The sequence below is a fragment of the Zootoca vivipara genome, chromosome 2 (assembly GCF_965207765.1).
Source record: "Zootoca vivipara chromosome 2, rZooViv2.hap1.1, whole genome shotgun sequence".
NCBI lineage: Eukaryota > Metazoa > Chordata > Lepidosauria > Squamata > Lacertidae > Zootoca > Zootoca vivipara.
This window is the reverse complement of record NC_142584.1, coordinates 80,834,002-80,854,187: the sequence shown is the minus strand read 5'-3', so window position 1 is coordinate 80,854,187 and position 20,186 is coordinate 80,834,002. Positions and strand designations below refer to the sequence as shown.

Below are 20,186 nucleotides of genomic sequence, written 5' to 3'. Positions count from 1 at the left end.
GACAAAACTAATAAGTACAGTAAGCAAGTTTCAGTGAAGCCGTTTTGATAACCTTTTAAAATAAGTGGCTCACCATAGATTAGGATGCCAAATGGTCTGATCATGCTGCTTCATCCTTGGTCCATATTCTGAAGGGATCTCGAAAGGAAGCTGTGCTAGATCACCTCCTTGTTTATTTCCCATCATCAAAATAATATTGCACTCTCAAATACAAAATCTACATGTAATGTAGATGTCATTTCCTAGCTGAAATGCTGCCTAAGGTAACATAGCCACATGAGGCAAGCCCTGCCGTTTCAGATGTGGGACTCAATCAGACAACTGGCTTATTGGGCACTCATCCTGCTCTGCTTGTGCAGTCTTTATGCAAAGGTCGGACTATGTTCAGTTTTTACTGAGCATTTGTTACACTTCGTTTGCAGGGCAGTTATATGACAGTGTTAATCCTGATTTGCTTGTGCCGTGGTTGTGGGTCTTCCTGTGAATCAATCATTCATTCTGCATTTGTTTGCACATATAGAAATTGCTGGGGGGGAAATAAAATCCTACACTTGCATTCCAAGAAACTGATGTGTTCTCTTAAGTACACTGGCCTTGAATGGAAAGAGGAGCTCCCTGTGGCTTTTCCTTAACTTCAGGGATCTTTAGAGGAAGCGAGTCTTTAGGGGAAGAGATTTCCAAAGGCCGAGCATGGGAAAGGGCCATAGCTCAGTGGTAGAGCTTCTGCTTTGCATGCAGAAAGTCCCATGTTCAATCTCTGACAAGTCCAGGTGCAGCTAGAAAAAAGTAGTGTCTGAAACCCTGGAGAGCTGCTGCCAGTCAGTGCAGAGAATACTCAGCTAGATGGACCAGTGATCTGAATTCAGGCAGCTTCCTACATCCATATATACATCATCCGGAAGATGTTTTTTATTAAATTGTTGTTTGCTAGTCGGGGAGGGTGTAGAATAATTAATATACTTCTATCTGTCCTGAGCCCTGTCCAGAGAAATGCAAAGAGATGGTGAAGCCTAAAACCAAAATGAAATGGAGTAAGTATTGGTCTAGACCAGGCATCCCCAAACTCAGCCCTCCAGCTGTTTTGGGACTACAGTTCCCACCATCCCTAACCACTGGGTCCTGTTAGCTAGGGATGATGGGAGTTGTAGTCCCAAAACAGCTGGAGGGCTGAGTTTGGGGGTACCTGGTCTAGACGTAGCCTGTTTTTCAGTCCATGGATCGGCATAAGCTGAATCGCAGGACTAAATTGTGGCTTTACTGAGAGCAGATAAAATATCAGCAATATATATCACACACGGGTTGAAATTTTCATCCCTTATTATTCCCTGCTGGCCCATTGGACAACATTCCTGTAGTAAATCACAACACTGAAAGTATATTTCATGTTACTATCAAATTTCAGTCAAGGGAGGCATAAGACACTACGAAATTATTCACATATACTTGAAAAAGAGCCACCTTTTAGATACATCAGCACACATAAATTTATGGTTCCATCCGCTAAATTTATTTTGCAGCACTCTTGCGTTATGCTATTTTGTTCCAGTCAAGTGGCCCCTGTGGAGCAGTGAGTCACTGGATCTCTTCGACTTCTCAAGCAAACAAAGCCAAGAAAGAAAGAAAAATTATCACCACCCTGGTTCCGGATCAAATAGGGAGAGAGTAGCTGAAGTTACAAAGTCCATTGTATGAGTGCATATAGAATGAGGGTTACACAAGCTGTGAGCTGAAGCAGCACAGTTTGTCTTGGCTCCAGGGAGCACCTTCAATCCTTCGGGTATCTCAATTTTCATTTAAAATACTTGTATGCCATAGCTGTGGAGACAACCTGGGAAAGCATGCCTGCCTTATGCACCCTTCAAAGCATGAGCACCCACACAAACCCCCATTTTAATTTTAAATCTCATGTTTTTCAGCCAGGCTTGTTCGAGCTGCGAGTAACAACAGAGCTTTTGTCCACTCTTCTGGCTGTAACACAGCAGTTGGGAGCCATGGAGGCCTGTCAGCAAAAAGCTTTCAAAACAAGGGGCATTCCGAGGCAGTCACGACTGTTCTATGGAGTGGGGCGTTACATATCTGAAAATAACCCTTAGAAAAACAAGGGGATTCTGGTAGCCCCAGGGTCACCTCACTACTTGGGGGCCTCTGTCCCCTGCAGGCAGCAACCTTGGGCTCATAGATCAATTTCCTGCTCAATCTGAGCTTTGCTGTGGATGTGACACACAGCAAAGCATGGCTTTCTCACATGATCTTTTAAAGAAACCAGGGTACTCTCACAAGTCAGTTACATCCATGTCTGAAGACCTTTAGGGAAAATAGCAAAAGCCACAGAGCTACCCATTTCTGAGGGCTGTGTCCTGTGAATTTTTTGCTCACCATTAGTTCGTTGTCTCCATGACTAATCAGCTGATCAGCATACCCGGGTCTGACATAAACATAATTGCAGCTATAAATTCCTCATAGTCTACCTTTATTATACAAGTGAATGATGGGTTCGCTCCCATGAGTGAAAATAGTAAAGTCGTTTTGGTACTCCACCCTACGTCTAAGGAACAATACAACGGCTCACACAACCTCCAAGGAAGAATATGATAATGTACCCAATCACTAATGGGGCAGACTTGGTCCAGCTAGTCCTATACTGTTTACTCTGACTGGCAGTTGTCCTCCAAGGCCTCAGTCAAAGGTTTTTCAGAGATCCACTACCTGGAGAACTGGGAATACTTTGTCACAAAAGTTTTTGTTACAAACCTGCACCCCTTTTGAATTTCAAAGCAGTTCTCTAACTTCATCTTGGTATAAACTGTGACAGGTGCTTTTTTTTAAAAAAAATCAACCTATGGTAGGTCTTCCTTCAGGGTGTCACCACAAAAGGAAACTATCACAAGAAACATCACAACAGCCATATGAATTAATTGGCTCTAAATCAGACTCAGGTCCCAAATGTATGCAAGGTTGTATACACATCCTTGACACAGAACTCAGTAAGTTACTCTGCCAGAATGATAGGTGCTGTGCTCCAGGGAGAGGAAGGCTAGAAGCAAGTTTTAAATCTGAAAGAGTAATTATGGAGGGAAGTAATTATAGAGGGTTGTCTGATCCAATACCACAACAAATACCCATGCTAGGCAACATTGCACAAACATTTCCACATGTCAGTTAGCAATAATATTCATGACAGCTTGTCAGTTTTTGATGGATGATAGAAGATGCCGTTTTTGAAGTAGAAAGTATCCTTTACAATTCGGGATTTGCCATGAATTGGTGTCCTCATGTCCTTAACCACGTCTCCTGGAAAAAAATAAATGTGTAATTGAGCGTTACAATTTGCATGCCTAAGATAACCTAAAGCCCATTTTGAGCAGAATGCCAGCTGCCACATGATGTGATTTTCAGATTCCCTTACAGAACAGTCACAATTTGTAAACTGATAAGCAAGGAGCAGTATAAACCTGTCATCCATTTCCTGGATTTGGGGGAATCATCACCAGGCGTTTAACTGACTGCCATACAAATCATCATGAGTTCACCACCTGTAGCTGTGATGACTACATCGCCTTCCCGGGGCTGCCCAGGTAGTTCCGCCTGCGTTTACAACTGGCTAAAGCCAACATGTGCTCTTAACTTAAGTAGAAAGCACAAAAACCTGTTTGGGTCTTTTGGAATGAGATCTGGAGAGCTGCAATGCGTTACAGCTCCCACTGAACAAAACTCTGCTCCATAAAACGATAATTCACAAAACAGCAGCTTAGTTCCACTATTAATAAAAGATATAAACGCTTAGATAATGGCAAACTTTTCCCCTGTCTGTAATAGCAGCAGACTATACAGAAATTCAGCAGGTGCACCCTTGCCCATCATTTTTTCTTAAAAGCTTCATCTGCCTAATTTCTACCATTCAGGGGCAGGCAATCAGTCATTTCCTCCAAGGAGCTTCAATGTGGCTTCCCCCTCCTTCCATTTTATCCTCACAACCACCCTATGAGGCAGGTTAGGCTGAGAGATGGTGACTGACCAAAGGTTCATGACTGCATGGGGATTTGGACTCTGAAGCGGGGCCTGTAAGGGTGGCGTCATCCCAAGCTAACACCGCCAGCTTGTGCTTCACTTTATTTAGTTCTTACTGTTACGTATTTCTTCTTAACATTTACACTCAGAGCAAAGTCACCATGTAAGCAAATGAAACATTATTCAGACTCTGGCTTACAGAACTAGATTGGCTTCTGTCACCGTGACTCAGGGAATAATGCTTAGCTGGCAATTCAGTGGTTTGTTGGGGGCTCATGCAGAATGAAATAGGAAGGCTGCTAAGTGGTAACAGATAGAAAGGCAGGCATAGGGCAACTAGAGCAAGCGGGAGGTACAATTTAGCTACTGCGCCTCAAAAATGTGTTTTTGAACAAGGCTTAAGAGCAGGCATCCCCAAACTGCGGCCCTCCAGATGTTCTGGCCTACAACTCCCATGATCCCTAGCTAACAGGACCAGTGGTCGGGGAAGATGGGAATTGTAGTCCAAAACATCTGGAGGGCCGAAGTTTGGGGATGCCTGCTTAAGAGGGTGACCATGCGGCCTACCTTAGAGAGGACAGTCCTCTACTGAAGAATAGTCTGCTCCAAAAGAGACAGGTGTCAATGGAGTTGTCAATCCAGCGTTGATACCTGGACTGCAGGCACACAGGCCACCTGGTCACAGTCTTCCCATTTGACCTATGGTAATTATTTTCAAACTTGCAAACGTATAAATTACCTTATGCAAAATACTGCGCTGATTTCTGGCCTCTTTTGAGGAGATACATTTCCTCGGGTTTTTTGCCAATGTGTAAGTGGGCCACCATACTTAAAACTGTTCAGGAGCCGACGTGTGCGCATAGGAAAGACAGACAGCTGTCAGAGACACATCCTGTTAGTGCCCTGTGCCTTCCCAAATCTGCTAGAGATCAGGGGGAAGTCCTACAACAAATTTAAGTGTGTCATGGCAGGGGAGAATATTACATATGGACAACAGACAGCGCTACGCTACATTCCACCCTAATAATTTTCCCTCACAAAGACAATTAAAGTAGGGGAGGCAGAAGCAACTTGAAATATTTCTTCGTCACTGGTGAAGCATTCTCTTAAGCCTACTGCATGCCTCTCATGCTCTGGGATCCATGCAATAGCCATTACTGGTTCATTACTCTTACCTAAGCGCCAGCCATATTCCCATGACGACAGCACTGGGTAGCAGAATTTCTCCTCGGGGCTCTTCATCTTTCTCTGCTTGAGGTAGTGCTGCCTCCCTTTGCCTTCATGGGAGAAGCCCTGGTAGAGCAGCTGAGTTGTCTGTGGTGTGGGAACCCTCATCTCGGGAAGAGGCTCCTGAAGGCTTTGGGCTTCCACCTCCTGCTTCTCCTCCTTCCCTGACAGCTGCCGCCCGTCCTCTTTTTGCACAGTTACTTCTTGACACCGGAGGGAGCTTGCACTCTCCTCAGGAGGGCAGATGGCAGGCAAGAAACACTTCCTCTTGGCAACTCCATAGTCAGTCACCCGCCTGGGGTATTTGTGCCCGTATTTTGCCTTCCAGCTGACCCTGCAGGAGGCCTCCCTCTTAATAAGCTCCCTCCAGCCATCTTGCTCCCGCGTGGTCAGCAGATCCCTCATGGCCCCAGAGAGATGGCAGAGTCTGTGTGGTGACTACTGTGCGCTCGGCAATGTTACTTCCTGCCTCTGGTGTCCAAGGAAACATACACAAAAGGGCCAGTGAAGCTATTCTCAAATTACAGCCTCTGAACAGGGCCTGAGCGCTCTCTCTCTCTCTCTCTCTCTCTGACACACACACCTCCTGCAACTAGGTGACTACAAGGCACAAAGCTGTGTTGGAAGGGTTTGTTTTTGGTGAAATGTTGAAAACCTTAGGTGGGCTTCTTTGCAGCTACAATTGCCCGACAGGTGGAATTCGTTACCTTACAACCTAGCTGGGGCTTTGTGACTGCAGAGCTCGTAAATCAAACTGAAAATAAAGAATAACCTTGCCCTCCCCACCCTTCCCACTTGTGCTGACTACAGAGAATATTTACACCTGAGACACACACGAGTGTGCGCACACGCACACAGAGTGTGATTTAACCAAAACACTTGGTTGGTAGTAGTCCACCTTGAATGCAAGTTGTGCACAAGCAAGCAGATTTGCCAATCTTCATTTCCCCGATTTTAAGTTGCATTGGACTCAACCCAAAGAAAATCAAAGCCAAACTCAGCGGAAGCCACAAAAAGTTAGATTGGCTACCATTCCATGTGGTGACTGTGATTTCTCTCTCTGAAACCACGAAACTGGCTGTGTGCCCTTGCTCAAAACCCACCCTGGGGTTTGGGTGCGTAATACAGCCCCAAAGCAGGCAAGTTTTGACTGGTTCTCTGTGTGTTACACAAAGAATTCAAACACCTTCTTAAAAGCCCCCTGCCTTACAATGCAGTAGTCATAGCGATAGCTGAAAGGTAGCACAGTAGGGGGATAAATCTTTTCCAGAGAAATGTACATAGCACACAGCTACGGAGTGGAAAGTAAAATGCATGCAAAGGTACTCCCTCTATCTTTCTTGTCCCGTGGTCTTAATCAGAGCAGTTGCCCTTTAAAAGCAAAGCATCTTAAAATAACAGAATCAAAAGCATTTGTAGCCGAGAGATGGGTAAGGCAGCTGTATAGAGATGATCTCCATGCCAGCCATTTGGTTTCCTCCTCTAATGCTTTCATCGCAATGCAAGAACTACCACACCCATAAAGAAATGGGAAAGTTTTAGACCTCTGGAGTTAAGCCATAAATTAGAAGATTCAAATGCCAGGCCTCCACCCAAGTTTCAAAGAGTACATGGTGAGTAAACTAATATAAAGAGGAGAGAGAATACTGTATTCTGAACAAATTCATAACACTGAACTTTGAAACCGTGGTGTGTGCCTAGGAGTGGCATGGAAAACAGTGAAAGATTTTGTATGTAGCTCTAGCTATTAACCGCCCACAGATGTAAGAATCTGACATCTATTAGAAAACATGGCATGGCCCTTTTAAGCTACGGCCACAGTGGAAGAATATTAGCACCGAAAAAAGAACATTGCAAACAAAACCGAAACAGCAACCATTACTTCTGGTTCGATGGTAGCATTAGTTACAAAGACTAATAAATTCCACATACACTGTCCATCACCCATAGCTCAGAAGTAGGGTGCATTCTATGCAAGCAGAAATCTTGGGTTCCATTCCTGGCATTTCCAGAGCAGGTTGGAAAAACTCCTGACTAAAATGCTGATGAGCTGCTTCCATGTCAACACAGCTCAGGCTTTTTTCAACCTGGTGCCCTCCCAATGTTTTGGATTACCAGCTCCTACCATCCCAACCATTGGCCATGATAACTGGGGTGGGTGTGAGTTGGTAGTCCAAAACAACAGGAAGGCACTGGGTTAGGGAAAAGCTGGTTATGGTCAACTGATAGCAGCTCTGAAAAAAGAAACATTTTACATAATTTGCTACCTGGTCTTTATCTGGAGAAGCCAGGACTCTGCATGCAAGATGTATACTCTACCACTGAGCTACAAGCCCTCCCCAAAATTCAGATCTCCAGAGTGCCTTTCAATGGCATGGCAAGAACCAAATGATTTTAGGGATTAGGGGTAGACTTTGGCAGAGCCATGCAAACAAGTAGGAGGCTTAAGAGCTAAATACTTGACCAAGGGCTAGCTCAAGCACCCCCAAACTTCGGCCCTCCAGATGTTTTGGACTACAATTCCCATCATCCCTGACCACTGGTTCTGTTAGGTAGGGATCATGGGAGTTGTAGGCCAAAACATCTGGAGGGCCGCACTTTGGGGATGCCTGGGCTAGCTTGTTTTCACAGCACAAGACCTAGAATATTTAGTATAAAAATCTGTGGAAAAGACAGAGCATACCTAACTCGGCCACAGAGACAGTCTTAAGAGCCAGGAAGCCTGTGTGTTTAAAATCATGTGTGATGAACTAAAGACTATATCTGCTTTTACCATTGCCAATTATGGTCCATGTTCAAGATCTCCGTACTACTGTAAGGCACTTTGTTGCCTGGCTTATGCCATTTCCATGTTTCAGTTCCCATTAAAAAAAAACAACCACCATTAGGAATGACATTTGATGCAGGTACAATACAAGTTAGTCCATGAGTTAGTTAGACATGAGTCATGGCAAAACAAAAAAAATACTTAGAAGCCCACCTGTTTGTTTTTAACATGCACATTTTATTTCATGAAGCCAACATTCATGGTTTTTAATAAGTTATGGGATACAATATTACAATCTTGCAATTATTCCAGTTTATTCTGCTTTTCCTTATAGTTTACAATGTAGTGAGCATTTCACATTAAGGCACACAGCACAGTAAAAAAAGAAAAGGAAAAAGGGTGTCTTGTTACTCTAGCTCCCCCTCCAAGAAGCTGTGCTCAGACTTAGCACTGATATACTACTACAAAAATAAAGCTGACCAAGTAGAAATCTTTCTCTAAACAGAGGGAACAAATTTCCATCAAGTCTCTTCTTCCCTTAGGCACATTTAAAGCTCTTTGAGAAAGAGAAAAATCTGCTAAAAGCCACAGGAGTTTTGTAGTAACCGTTAGTTGCATACCTGGAATGTCTTTTGAAATCTGGAATGGCCATGTGCTCATTTCCTTATCCCAAAACAATGAAGGGAATAAACACTTTGTGCATGAACAGGCTCAATAAACTCGCACCATTAGCAGAAACGTTCAGAGGTACACTTAATATTGTCTGTCTGACTGACTAGGCTAGTTTTCACATCACCCTGATCAGGGATACGATGAGCAAGTCAGAAGCTACTTTTTTATATACTCAGCTAAGAGCCTCGTGTGCTGGAGATAAACGTGTTTCTAGCATAGCCAACGTGTGAGCTGCACAAGCATGAATTTTACATTGAGTGCAGAAACAAGCAGATATCTCTTGGAAGAAACAAAGTTCCTGCATGTTGCACCTACTGTGTGTCACACAACCGACCAAGCGCCCAGCAAAACGCACCTGTGGCAGAATATCAGCTAATTTGGCATCCTGTCAATCACAACAATCATGGTTAAAGTAAGCTAGCATTGTAACGGTACACAGCAAAAGAGGTGAAGACTTCCAGGAACAGTTTGATACCCCTTGCAGTTTTCATTTTCTGCTAATGTAAACAGCCAAGATTTCTGTTATGATGTTTTAGTGTTTAGCGGTAACGCTTGAGAGTTTTCAATGTTACTTAAAAAAAAAAATCAAGTATACAAAAAGGCACAGTAAGTACCAGTTTTACCTCATTTTCTTTACAGAAGAACTTTAACTGGCAATAGCCAAAGTGATTTTCTACAGCTAAATTTAAAAAGTTTCCAGTCTAAAAAATGTCCATCAAAAGTCAGTAGTTTAAGCTACCCAATTATCAAACACAAATTCCAGTTCAACATGTAAATTCTAAAATCCACAAAAAGGATAGTGCCCTTGTTACATGATTGCATATCGATCCGAAAGGTACATTGGTTTACATTTGTATAGGAGGGAAATAGAACACTTTTAAAAAGTTGCGGAATTTAAGTTGGGGTGCATTAAAAAAATGTGTTCTGTATACATGAAGGTATACTCTTTCTCACAGGAATGCTCACAGTATTGAATTGTTCAGATTTCACTTGAACAGAGCTGAATGTTTTGAAACAATACGAACTTAGGGAACTGTAACGTGAAAGGGGCTTCCAGGAATGTGTTCTTCACCCCACTTCACGGCTAGAATATAGTCACCCTTCTCCTTGACGACGTACTTTACACCATACTGTTGGTTCCCAAGGTGTTTCACAGATACTTCTTCACAAGGAGTTGTAGGTCCATGGACACCAACTAACAACATATTTGAACCTAAAGCAGAATGAAGAGCGTTACTACCATACCCCAAATTCAAACAGCTCCAATCAAGCTTTACTAAATATTTTTTAGCTTTACTAAATCAGACTCAAAATTAAGAGCCTTGCTAGATCAGGCAGGCCAAAGGCTCACTTTAACCCAGCACCCTGTTTTCGCCAAGTTGGGATGCAGAATCTGAATTCACAGCACTTTCCCCATGTGAGAGTCCCATACTTGGCTCCAGAGGCATACTGCCTCCAACAGTGCAAGACACCCATTACGCTTAGTAGTTTTTAATAGCATGCTGCTCATGGAAGATAATGCTATTTGCAGGGCAAGGTATTTCTGCAGAGAAAAAGCACTGGGCAAAATTCATCAAGTAAACCTTGCTGACTCCTGTGCAAGTCAAAGAATTCTAGTTCTTTTCTTAGCAGTTCATCTTTAGATCAGGCTTTCCCAAACTTGCATCTCCAGCTGTTTTTGCACTACAAATCCCATCAACCCTGACCTGCTTGTCCTGCTAGCTAGGGAAGATGGGAGTCGTAGTCCAAAAACAGACGGGAGACCCAAGTTTGGGAAAGCCTGCTTTAGATGCTCTTAAATGCTTTGGAATGCTGGAATGGTGGGAGATGCCAACATTCCACTGCCAATGGCAATTGAATACTTTTCTCTGGGGCGAAAGAGGCGCTAAAGATTCAGTGGACACTTACAAGGTGAAGAAACTCAGGTCTTTGGTCACTGGACCAGTAATAGAAACCCACATTCATTCATTCATTCATTCATTCATTTTAAAAGGAAGTTACCAGCTTTGCTGCAGTCGACAGAAAATGTGTTTTTCTGGCCCACGAAAGCTCTAGAGAGCCCTGCTCCCATGGAGATCACTCTGCTTGCATCAGATGAAGATTTGGGAATGGCACTATAGCAGGTATCCGTTGTTGATCTGGTCACAGATTCCACCATGATGGAGGATGTTTCATTGGACACACCTGGGCTAACCAGCCGCTGGCCTACAGAGCAAGATAACCAGAGCACAGTTTAAACAGTGTGGCAATACCCCTGCTGCTACGTGCAAGAGCTCAATGGCTACCACCAACTACTGTAGATGCCAGTCACTGTGCCACCTTGGGAAAGTCCATCTCTCTGCACCCACCCTCCCGCTGAGAACACAACCAGGTAGGTAATACTGGCTCGTGAGTCTTACCTGTCACTTTTGCTTTGAAAGGGCTGCCCGCTATGTGATTGGGCCCTCCGTATTTAATTCCAATTAAGTAGTTCCCTGGGGCCATAGGTGTGTACATTACATGGTAGCCCTCCGAAGCTTCTTGACAATCCATTTTCACCTTTGACGGCCCCTCAATTGTAACAGCAAGGGTTCCAGGGCCCGCTTTGGTGGTGTCTATAGTAAATGCCGATTGTAACCCTAGAAAGCAAAGGAGAAATAGGAAGCATGGGTTTCAAGACTAACAGTTTGTCACTTCACACTTTCATGTGGCAATCTTGTTTGCCAAGTATATGTCATGGATACAGCCTCCCACCCTGCAACAATCTGCCATTGCAAATTGTGTATTTTTAATTTTAAAAAACCAGACCACTCTCTCAAAAAATACCCGAAGTGAGTCACGACCACTAATCCATCAAAAAAGCAAATACTCAAAAAAAAAAAAAACCCTTGTTCCACCTCCTAATAAAAGCAGCCCTTTCTTTGATGCCTTGCGATCACAAATTTCACACTTTCGCATGCTGCTGCACAGGCAAGTGTAGGCGCGTCCAACCTGCGGCCCTCCAGATGTTTTGGCCTACAACTCCCATGATCCCTAGCTAACAGGACCAGTGGTCAGGAATGATAGGAATTGTAGTCCAAAACATCTGGAGGGCCAAAGGTTGGGGATGCCTGGGCAAGTGTGTGAAGACAAGCAAAAAGCAAAACAAAACCCAGAAGAACTGATGAATGCTTCTTCTAAGGTGGAATCTACACACATATAAAAACTTTCTGAAAATGCTTTCCTTTAAAGCGTTTTTAAAAATACATTGAATTTTCCATAAGGCTCACCATTGCCATCTAGTGTCACATTGTACAGTGCACTTAAAACACACTTAAAATGTTTTATTTGCAGCTGTATAGCTGAGTCCTAAGTGCAGCCAGACCATCAGTAAGTAATGTTTGGCTGTGTGGAATCCATTACGGCTTGATCAATAGCAGGGACCCAGCCCAAAATGTTAAGCATCAGCGCTGGTGAATGGATATGTTGCTGGTAATACTGACAACTCATTTGTCGAATTTCAGTTAATTTCTCCCTCCAAGGGCCTCAGAAGATATAAACGGGCACTACTCCTGTTGTGTATTGAGTCAAAGGATTTTATATCTGTATTATTATTGTCTGTATTTGCATTAGGATAAAGTAACTGCCTTTTGGTTCCAGAGGGTACAGCTACTATTGGTTCATTTAAGCTGCTGTATTTGGATCCTCTGTCTTATTGGTTCCCTCCAAAAGGCAGCACTGTGATTGCCTGATATTGTTCCCTCCAAAATGTATCCCTTCCTAGCCAGTCCCCTGTCCCTATAAATGTAGCCTTCCAGCCCTCACAGTCAGTCTTGTTCACTTTAATAAAGAGCTGTTACTAGAGAACTGTCTCCAGCATGTTTTGTCAAGAGAGCTGAAATCACAAACCCCACGTCACAACAACTGGCGACGAAGGTGGGATCCGGAATGCTGAGGAGCGGTTAAACACAACCCTGCCTCAGAGTCCGGATTGCAGCTGAGAACAAGACTCACTGGCCAGCTGAGAAGACGACCCTGCCCGCTAGGACAATGGAGAGTCCAAGGGTATTGGAGCCCTTCCAGCCATCAGAGCCCCACACCTGGGAAGACTACGTCGAACGCTTCGAGTTCTTTGCAGTGGCTCAAGGGATCACCGATGCCAGCAAAAGAAGGGCCACATTCCTGAGCTACTGTGGGCCCGAGACCTTCAAGCTGGCCAAGGCATTACTTGCTCCAGCGAAGCTGAGTGAGACATCTCTCAAAGATATTCTTGCCTGCCTAACAAGCCACTTGGCGCCTACTGAGACCAAGATGGCCCGGCGGATGGAGTTCCATAAGAGGCAGCAGCATGCTGGGGAGTCTGTATCCACATTTCTGGCTGAACTCCGGAAGCTCGCTCAGCACTGCGGCTTCCAAAATCTGGAAGAGACTCTCCTGGATCGGTTTATTGGTGGTCTGAGCAGCAAGAAAGCCAGAAGACGCATCGTGGCTAAAGAAGAGGTTACCCTTGCTTCAGCCTTGAAAGAGGCCACCGCCACGGAGAATTATGAAAGAGAGGAGCTTGATGCCAGTCGCAAGGCCACTAAGCCACAGATAGAAGTTGCGCATGCCATGGACGAGCTAGAGGCTACTCCGAGCCAGAGCCCAGTCCGTGGGGTTGAGTTGGTGCGTCAGGCCTGCACAGTGCACAAAGATCGCCGAGGCAGTTGCCCAGGTTGTGGCGGAAACCATGAGCGGAAGAGTTGTCGTTTCAGGGATGCTATGTGCCGGACGTGCGGAAAGACGGGTCACATCGCCAGGGTCTGTAGATCGGCGGCGTCAGGAGCGACAGGAGCACCTAGACTGGAGCATCGCAGACCGCCCACAGCACCTCGTTTTCTAAAGGACTGCCACTACGTAACGGAGATCAACGGGAGGGCCGTGCAGTTTCCAGCGCAAGGCAAGGCACACGTCAAGGTGAAGATTGAGGGTCAGCAGTGCGACATGGAGGTGGACTCCGGATCTGCATTCACCATCGTGTCGGACCAGACTGCGAAGACATTCTTCCCCAGGGGTAAGTTGCCCCCTCTGGAGCCCTTCCCGGCAACCTTGCAGTCGTACTCAGCAGGCCGCATCCATGTTATGGGAATGTGTGCCGTGAGAGTACAGTTCCGGGACAAACAGGCTGTACTCAAACTGGTGATTGCGAAGGGCAGTCGCCCCAGTCTCCTGGGCACTGACTGGTTCCCCGCCCTGGGACTGAGTATCTCAGGGCTAAATTCAATCCAAACCTGCCCTGAGATGAGCGAGGCATTATGCAAGGAATTTGCTGGTCTCTTTAATGGAAAACTGGGTTGTTATAAAGGGCCCCCAGTTGACTTCGAGTTGGATCCCGGGGTGGCCCCAATCCGACTCAAACCAAGGCGAGTGCCATTTGCACTGCAACCCAAGATCGAGGCAGAGCTGGATAAATTGGTCAAGCAGGGAGTTCTCTCACCCGTGGACTCTGCTAAGTGGGAGACTCCAATCGTCACGCCCCTTAAAGCAAATGGGGAAGTCAGGATATGTGCAGATTACAAATGTACTATCAATAAGGCACTCAGGGGAAACTCATACCCCATTCCAGTCGTATCACATCTGTTGGCTAAACTGGCTGGGGGCAAGGTGTTCGCCAAAATTGACCTGGCACAAGCTTACCAACAGCTGCCAGTAACCCCACAATCAGCGGAAGCACAGACTATTGTCACACATAAAGGGGCGTTCAGAGTTAACAGATTACAGTTCGGAGTTTGTGTGGCCCCAGGGATTTTTCAAGGGCTCATGGAACGCCTGTTAAGGGGTCTGCCGGGGGTCTTGCCATTTTTTGATGACGTTTTGATTGCTGGAAAAGACCCACAGGAACTGGTTGCGCGTGTCCGTGCAGTGTTGCTCAAGTTCAAGGAGGTGGGGTTGCAACTGAAAAAAGAAAAATGCAGTTTTGGGGTGCCAACTGTGGATTTCTTGGGGTTTAAAATTGATGCATCAGGCATCCACCCCACAGATGCTAAGATTAAGGCCATCATCGAGGCACCACGACCACAGAACAAGACGGAGTTGCAGTCATTCCTGGGACTTATTAACTTTTATCATTCATTCTTACCCCAGAAAGCTTCGGTAGCTGAACCATTACATAGACTTTTGCAGAAAAAGACTGTGTGGCGATGGGGGCGGGAGCAGCAGAAGGCTTTTGACTCCTTGCGAGAAATGCTGAGTAGCAGGAGCGTCCTTGCTCATTATGATGAGTCGAAGCCGCTGGTCCTGGCATGTGATGCCTCTCAATACGGCCTGGGGGCTGTGCTGAGTCATAGGGAACCGGATGGGTCGGAAAAGCCCATCTCTTTCTATTCCCGTACGTTGTCACCCACGGAGCGCAACTATGCTCAAATTGATAAAGAGGCACTAGCAATTGTGTCAGGAATCAAAAAGTTCTATGATTATTTGTACGGTCGCCATTTCTCCATTGAAACGGACCACAAACCACTGTTAGGGTTGTTCAACCCAAACAAACAAACGCCACAAATTCTCTCCCCCAGAATGTTGCGTTGGTCAATATTCCTGAATGGGTTCCAGTACACCTTGACCCATGTGCCGGGGAAACAGTTGTGCCACGCTGATGCGCTGAGTCGATTGCCCCTTCCTGGCGGGAGCAATGAGGATCCTGCTCCGGCGGAGCACATTATGATGCTAGAAACACTTCCGGGGGCTCCTGTAACAGCTACTGATATAGCTGAGAAAACGAGGAAAGATGCTGTTCTCTCCCGTGTGCTCACTTGGGTGGGGAGGGGGTGGCCAGGTGGTCCGCATGAAGAAAAATTCAGGCCTTATGCGACAAGGCAGCACGAATTGTCCATGCATAAGGGTTGTCTCCTATGGGGAGATAGGGTGATCATCCCAGCACCACTGAGAAACAGGGTTCTTGAGACGCTTCACATGGGACACCCAGGAATGGTCAGGATGAAGTCGCTAGCCCGATGTTATGTGTGGTGGCCTGGAATGGACCAGAACATAGAACAATGGGTACGAACATGCAAGGCATGCCAAGAGGTGCGGCCAGAAGTGGCCAGAGCACCAGTCCACTGGTGGGAGCAGTCCAGGACTCCCTGGAGCCGGTTGCACATAGATTTTGCTGGGCCATTCCAAGGGAAGGTCTTTTTGGTTATCGTTGATGCATATTCCAAATGGTTAGAAGTGGCGATGGTCCCTAGCATGGCATCAGCTGCCGTAATCAAGGTGTTGAGGCAGCTGTTTGCAACCCACGGGTTACCTGAGACCATTGTATCAGATAATGGGGCAGCTTTTGTATCCCAAGAATTCAGGGCATTCTTGGCTGATAACTTCATAAGAGGGGTCACATCCGCGCCCTTTCACCCATCCTCCAATGGGCAGGCTGAGCGCATGGTACGAACAGCCAAAGAATCCATTGCGCGCTTAATGGAGGGTAACTGGTCGGCTCGCATTGCACGAATGTTATTTTTGCAGCATGCGACGCCGTGTACTGCGACGGGCAAGTCGCCAGCCGAGCTGCTCTTAGGTAGAAGACTGGTAACGGTGCTGGATTATGTCCACCCAGATAAAATGCCAAACCGTAATTCAAGAGCAACCCCCCAGGCTGAGAGTGACACAACAAGGTATCTCGCCCCTGAAGATCTGGTCTGGGTGAGGAACTATTCACGAGGTCCGCGGTGGGTGGCCGGTGTGATCACCCGGGCTAGTGGACCTGTGTCCTATTATGTGACCTTGGAAAATGGGCAAGTTTGGAAGAGACATATAGATCAGCTGAGGCGCCGGGCGCTCAGCAGGGAGGAGTCAGATAATTCATCCCTGGCTAATGACGCACAGCTGCAAGACCAGAGTGAAAATGGCCCAGAGGTGCAGTCACCAGGGCTTCAGCAAATGAACCAGGGTCTGCTAGTCCTCAGGATGACGAGGTACAGGTAGGGGACCCTGAGATGTCTGGGACTCCATCTGTTCCTGACGAAACCCCCATAGCAGCCCCTCCACCACAGGTAACACCCAATCCAGAACCTGCAACACCTGTTGTCAGGAGATCAGGTAGAAGTTGTAGGACCCCACAGTACCTGAGGGATTACGTCTGCTGTGCTCACTAGGGGGGGAGGGGTGTTGTGTATTGAGTCAAAGGATTTTATATCTGTATTATTATTGTCTGTATTTGCATTAGGATAAAGTAACTGCCTTTTGGTTCCAGAGGGTACAGCTACTATTGGTTCATTTAAGCTGCTGTATTTGGATCCTCTGTCTTATTGGTTCCCTCCAAAAGGCAGCACTGTGATTGCCTGATATTGTTCCCTCCAAAATGTATCCCTTCCTAGCCAGTCCCCTGTCCCTATAAATGTAGCCTTCCTGCCCTCACAGTCAGTCTTGTTCACTTTAATAAAGAGCTGTTACTAGAGAACTGTCTCCAGCATGTTTTGTCAAGAGAGCTGAAATCACAAACCCCACGTCACAACAACTCCCATGTGACCTACTGGAAACTACACAGCCCAGAGATGGAGAGCCTGTGTTGTGGAACTCCCAACAACCCAGCCAACATGACCAATGGTCATGAATGATGCGACCGTGTGATAAACTGCTAAACTGAATTGTTCAAATCAGTTCAGCATCCATTTCTCCATTTTCTTGCATATTAGCTTTTCCCTGTTTAACTGAAATGAACCGAGACCACCACCCATTTCGAAACGTATTGGCTGAGCCTATTAAAGGTAGAGCCCAACTGTGGCCAACAGAAGAGTGCTAGCTAGTGAGACAAAGGCAAAATCTCTGGGTCAAGACCATCCTATTTTTCAGAATTCTAACACAGAAATAGGAAACCTCTCACCTGTTACGCCACTCTCAAGGCCTGGCCCATAGGCGGTGACAAGAGCTGGGCTATCTGCTTGACCTGGTTCCCCGACTCTAACTTTAAAAGGACTGCCTACCACATGGCTACCGTTGAACTTCACATCAATAGAATGAATGCCATTTTCACGTGGAATGAACCGAACAGCGTATTTATCTGCAATACATATACAGGCCAATCATCATAAATTTAGGTTGAGAACTTGATGTCAAAAAGCGGAGCACACGGCATCTAAAACTACTGTGCCAGATTTCTATGACTCACATGCCTGGGCCATGGGAATGTGGCACATGAAACATGCCTGAGGAGAAGCAAAGCCTCTGAAATGCAATCCTCATGTGGAGAGCATGCATACCCTGTTTCTCATATTTTAAGACATACCCATAAAATAAGCCATAGCAGGATTTTTAAGCATTCAAGGAATATAAGCCATACCCCGAAAATAAGACATAGTGATAGGCGCAGCAGCAATGCTGGACGCGGCAGGAGGAGGAGGAAAAAAATAAGACATCCCTTGAAAATAAGCCATAGTGTGTGTTTTTGAGGAAAAAATAAATATAAGACATGTCTTATAATATGAGAAACACGGTAGGAGTTGGAGCTGTCACTTAAAAACCCGTTCTTATTGCTTTAACCACCAGCGTGCTGCAAGTTATTTTTCCAAGGGTCTATTATAACGGCTGACAAGCAAGGCAGGACGAGTCCCCCTTGAAAAATGGTTATCCACTTGCACTGGTAGAAAACTGCATTTCTTTATTCTACAGCAAATATTATAATTATAGCACAATTGAGTATAGCTTGTTCCTTTTAATCAGTGACTAGTCTGAAAACTGTCTGGGAAACAGAATCCTAGAATGGTAGCGCTGCATGGTTAAAAGTAGCTAGAATTGGCTATCAAAAATGTAAGGCCAATTTAAACAAATCGGCACCGGCATCAGACCCTGTTAGAATCAGCCTACAGATATACCATGTATTTCAAAAGTGAAGGATGAAGGGAGAAAGAGTTAACGAAAATGTATAGGGGACAGGATGGAAAGACAGGAGCCATTTCAGGTAGCTAGAGTTGAAATATCTACAGCAGGCTTCCTCAACCTCAGCCCTACAGATGTTTTTGGCCTACAACTCCCACGATCCCTAGCTAACAGGGCCAGAGGTCAGGGATGATGGGAATTGTAGTCTCAAAACATCTGGAGGGCCAAGGTTGAGGAAGCCTGATCTACAGGTACCTGCCCTATGTAGGATTATAACTTTTCCTTGGGCCACAATTCAGTTAAAAGTTGTGAAGCAATCTCTCTACTATGCAGAAAGATGCATATGCAGCCATTCAACCAAGATATTAAGCACATGCAACCTCATGCACACCTCTGTTCACAGGAGGACTTCCTCTCTGCACAAACGAACAACTGGGGTTGTGGTAAAATGCACATGCCAATTAGCCTTAAAATGGGTTATGCGGAAGTATTTTGTTCAGTACAGGGGAGTTCCTTTTTTCCTTTTACCGCCAAGGAAGTAATACAAAATTCCTTTGTGGAACAAAGTCCTTTGTACAATACTGTAATTCTATGCTGTTTCTATACTGGCATGAACTGAAATTGCCACCTCCTGTTTAATTATTACAACCATTTTGACTGTTTACATATTTAAAGCAGTTTTTGAGTACCGAGTTTACGACACACCCTTACCTTGCTCCAATTCAGAAACATGGCATTCTTCTACAGCTCCAATTGGGCTATGCACTTTAGCGTCAATCTTGCCCTTTGCCCCGTTAAGCCTTATAGCGAAGGATGCTGGCTGGTTAACCTTCAACCCAGACTCCTAACAACGCAATAGTAAGATCCTCACATACATATTGACATTTGGCTTGCAAGGAATATGTAACAGTTCAGTCCTTTATGCCTCCAAAATTTAGCAGCAGCTTTGCCTATTTTGTCTAACACAGAACCAATATTTGACACATGGTAGCCCTGTATCGCATTTGCAAATGTAAAGTTATTGCATTACAGAAGTTATGGTTGTGGAAAAACATTATCAGTCTCACTATTTACAAAAATATGTCTGACAAGGACATAAGCACCCCTAACCCTGCTATGTTATGCTTTTCCCAATTGAGTACTGTATTCTCATGTCTTAAAACTAGGAATATTTTTTATTTTTAACTTCTTAGTTCCGAGGGTTCCAGATACCACCAAGTGATGTGATCTTGTCTTAGTGAGCTAATTATATTCCTGAACGGCAGTAAAATACATTCCCAAAGTGTGGGCTTGGTTAAGTTTGTCTACCCACGCACTTTTTTCTGGTCTGACTATAAGTATGCAAGGTCATCATTTTGCTACAAATGTAGGATGCCAGCCCCAAAATCATCAAATGCATCAGCTTTAAAACAAAATGCTTGTCTGAACTTGCTTTGCTATACTCCCAAAATCCCTTGAAATCTCTCTTCCTAATTGTGTGGCTAACTCATTAACATGCTGCCAAAAGCAAATTCCCATATTGCATCTAGAATTAAGCCTGGGGCTTTCTGCTTAAGCAAAGCATGTTTCACCCCATGCCAACAAATAAAATTTTGGAGATTTCTGTTAACACGCCAGCAAAGGTGGAACCAAAAGCATATACCAATGCACACCTGCTCCCCAGCAGTGGCCACCACACATACAAAAAACCACAGTCTCCTGGTGTTAT

General features: G+C 45.2%; 2 protein-coding genes across 5 annotated transcripts in view; both read right to left on the bottom strand.

The window, feature by feature from the left end:
- Positions 1 to 1,484: 1,484 nt before the first annotated feature.
- Positions 1,485 to 5,990, bottom strand: LOC118080726 (protein SPMIP1). The gene is made up of 2 exons (XM_035106405.3): positions 5,184 to 5,990; positions 1,485 to 3,291 (listed from the first exon to the last, which is right to left on the bottom strand). Exons 1-2 carry the CDS (start codon positions 5,638 to 5,640, stop codon positions 3,173 to 3,175), a joined length of 576 nt encoding a protein of 191 aa, XP_034962296.1. The 5' UTR covers positions 5,641 to 5,990; the 3' UTR covers positions 1,485 to 3,172.
- A 2,228-nt stretch (positions 5,991 to 8,218) lies between these two features.
- The window catches only part of FLNB (filamin B), a 90,471-nt gene continuing 78,503 nt past the window's right edge, over positions 8,219 to 20,186 (bottom strand). For all 4 annotated transcript variants that reach the window (XM_035106401.3, XM_035106402.3, XM_035106404.3 and 1 more), the window contains 5 exons: positions 19,190 to 19,322; positions 17,487 to 17,663; positions 11,074 to 11,292; positions 10,676 to 10,879; positions 8,219 to 9,887 (listed from right to left, as the gene is read on the bottom strand). In XM_035106401.3, coding sequence (XP_034962292.2) covers positions 9,700 to 9,887; positions 10,676 to 10,879; positions 11,074 to 11,292; positions 17,487 to 17,663; positions 19,190 to 19,322 — 921 coding nt within the window. In that variant the 3' untranslated portion in view covers positions 8,219 to 9,699. The remainder of the gene's footprint in view (positions 9,888 to 10,675; positions 10,880 to 11,073; positions 11,293 to 17,486; positions 17,664 to 19,189; positions 19,323 to 20,186) is intronic.

Bases quoted from the DNA above. Each gene is read 5' to 3' on its own strand.
- LOC118080726 (XM_035106405.3), bottom strand. From the start codon at position 5,640: ATGAGGGATCTGCTGACCACGCGGGAGCAAGATGGCTGGAGGGAGCTT. The intron at 3,292-5,183 runs GTAAGAGTAATG...ATTTTTTTCCAG, and splicing joins GGAATATGGCTGGCGCTTAG to GAGACGTGGTTAAGGACATG.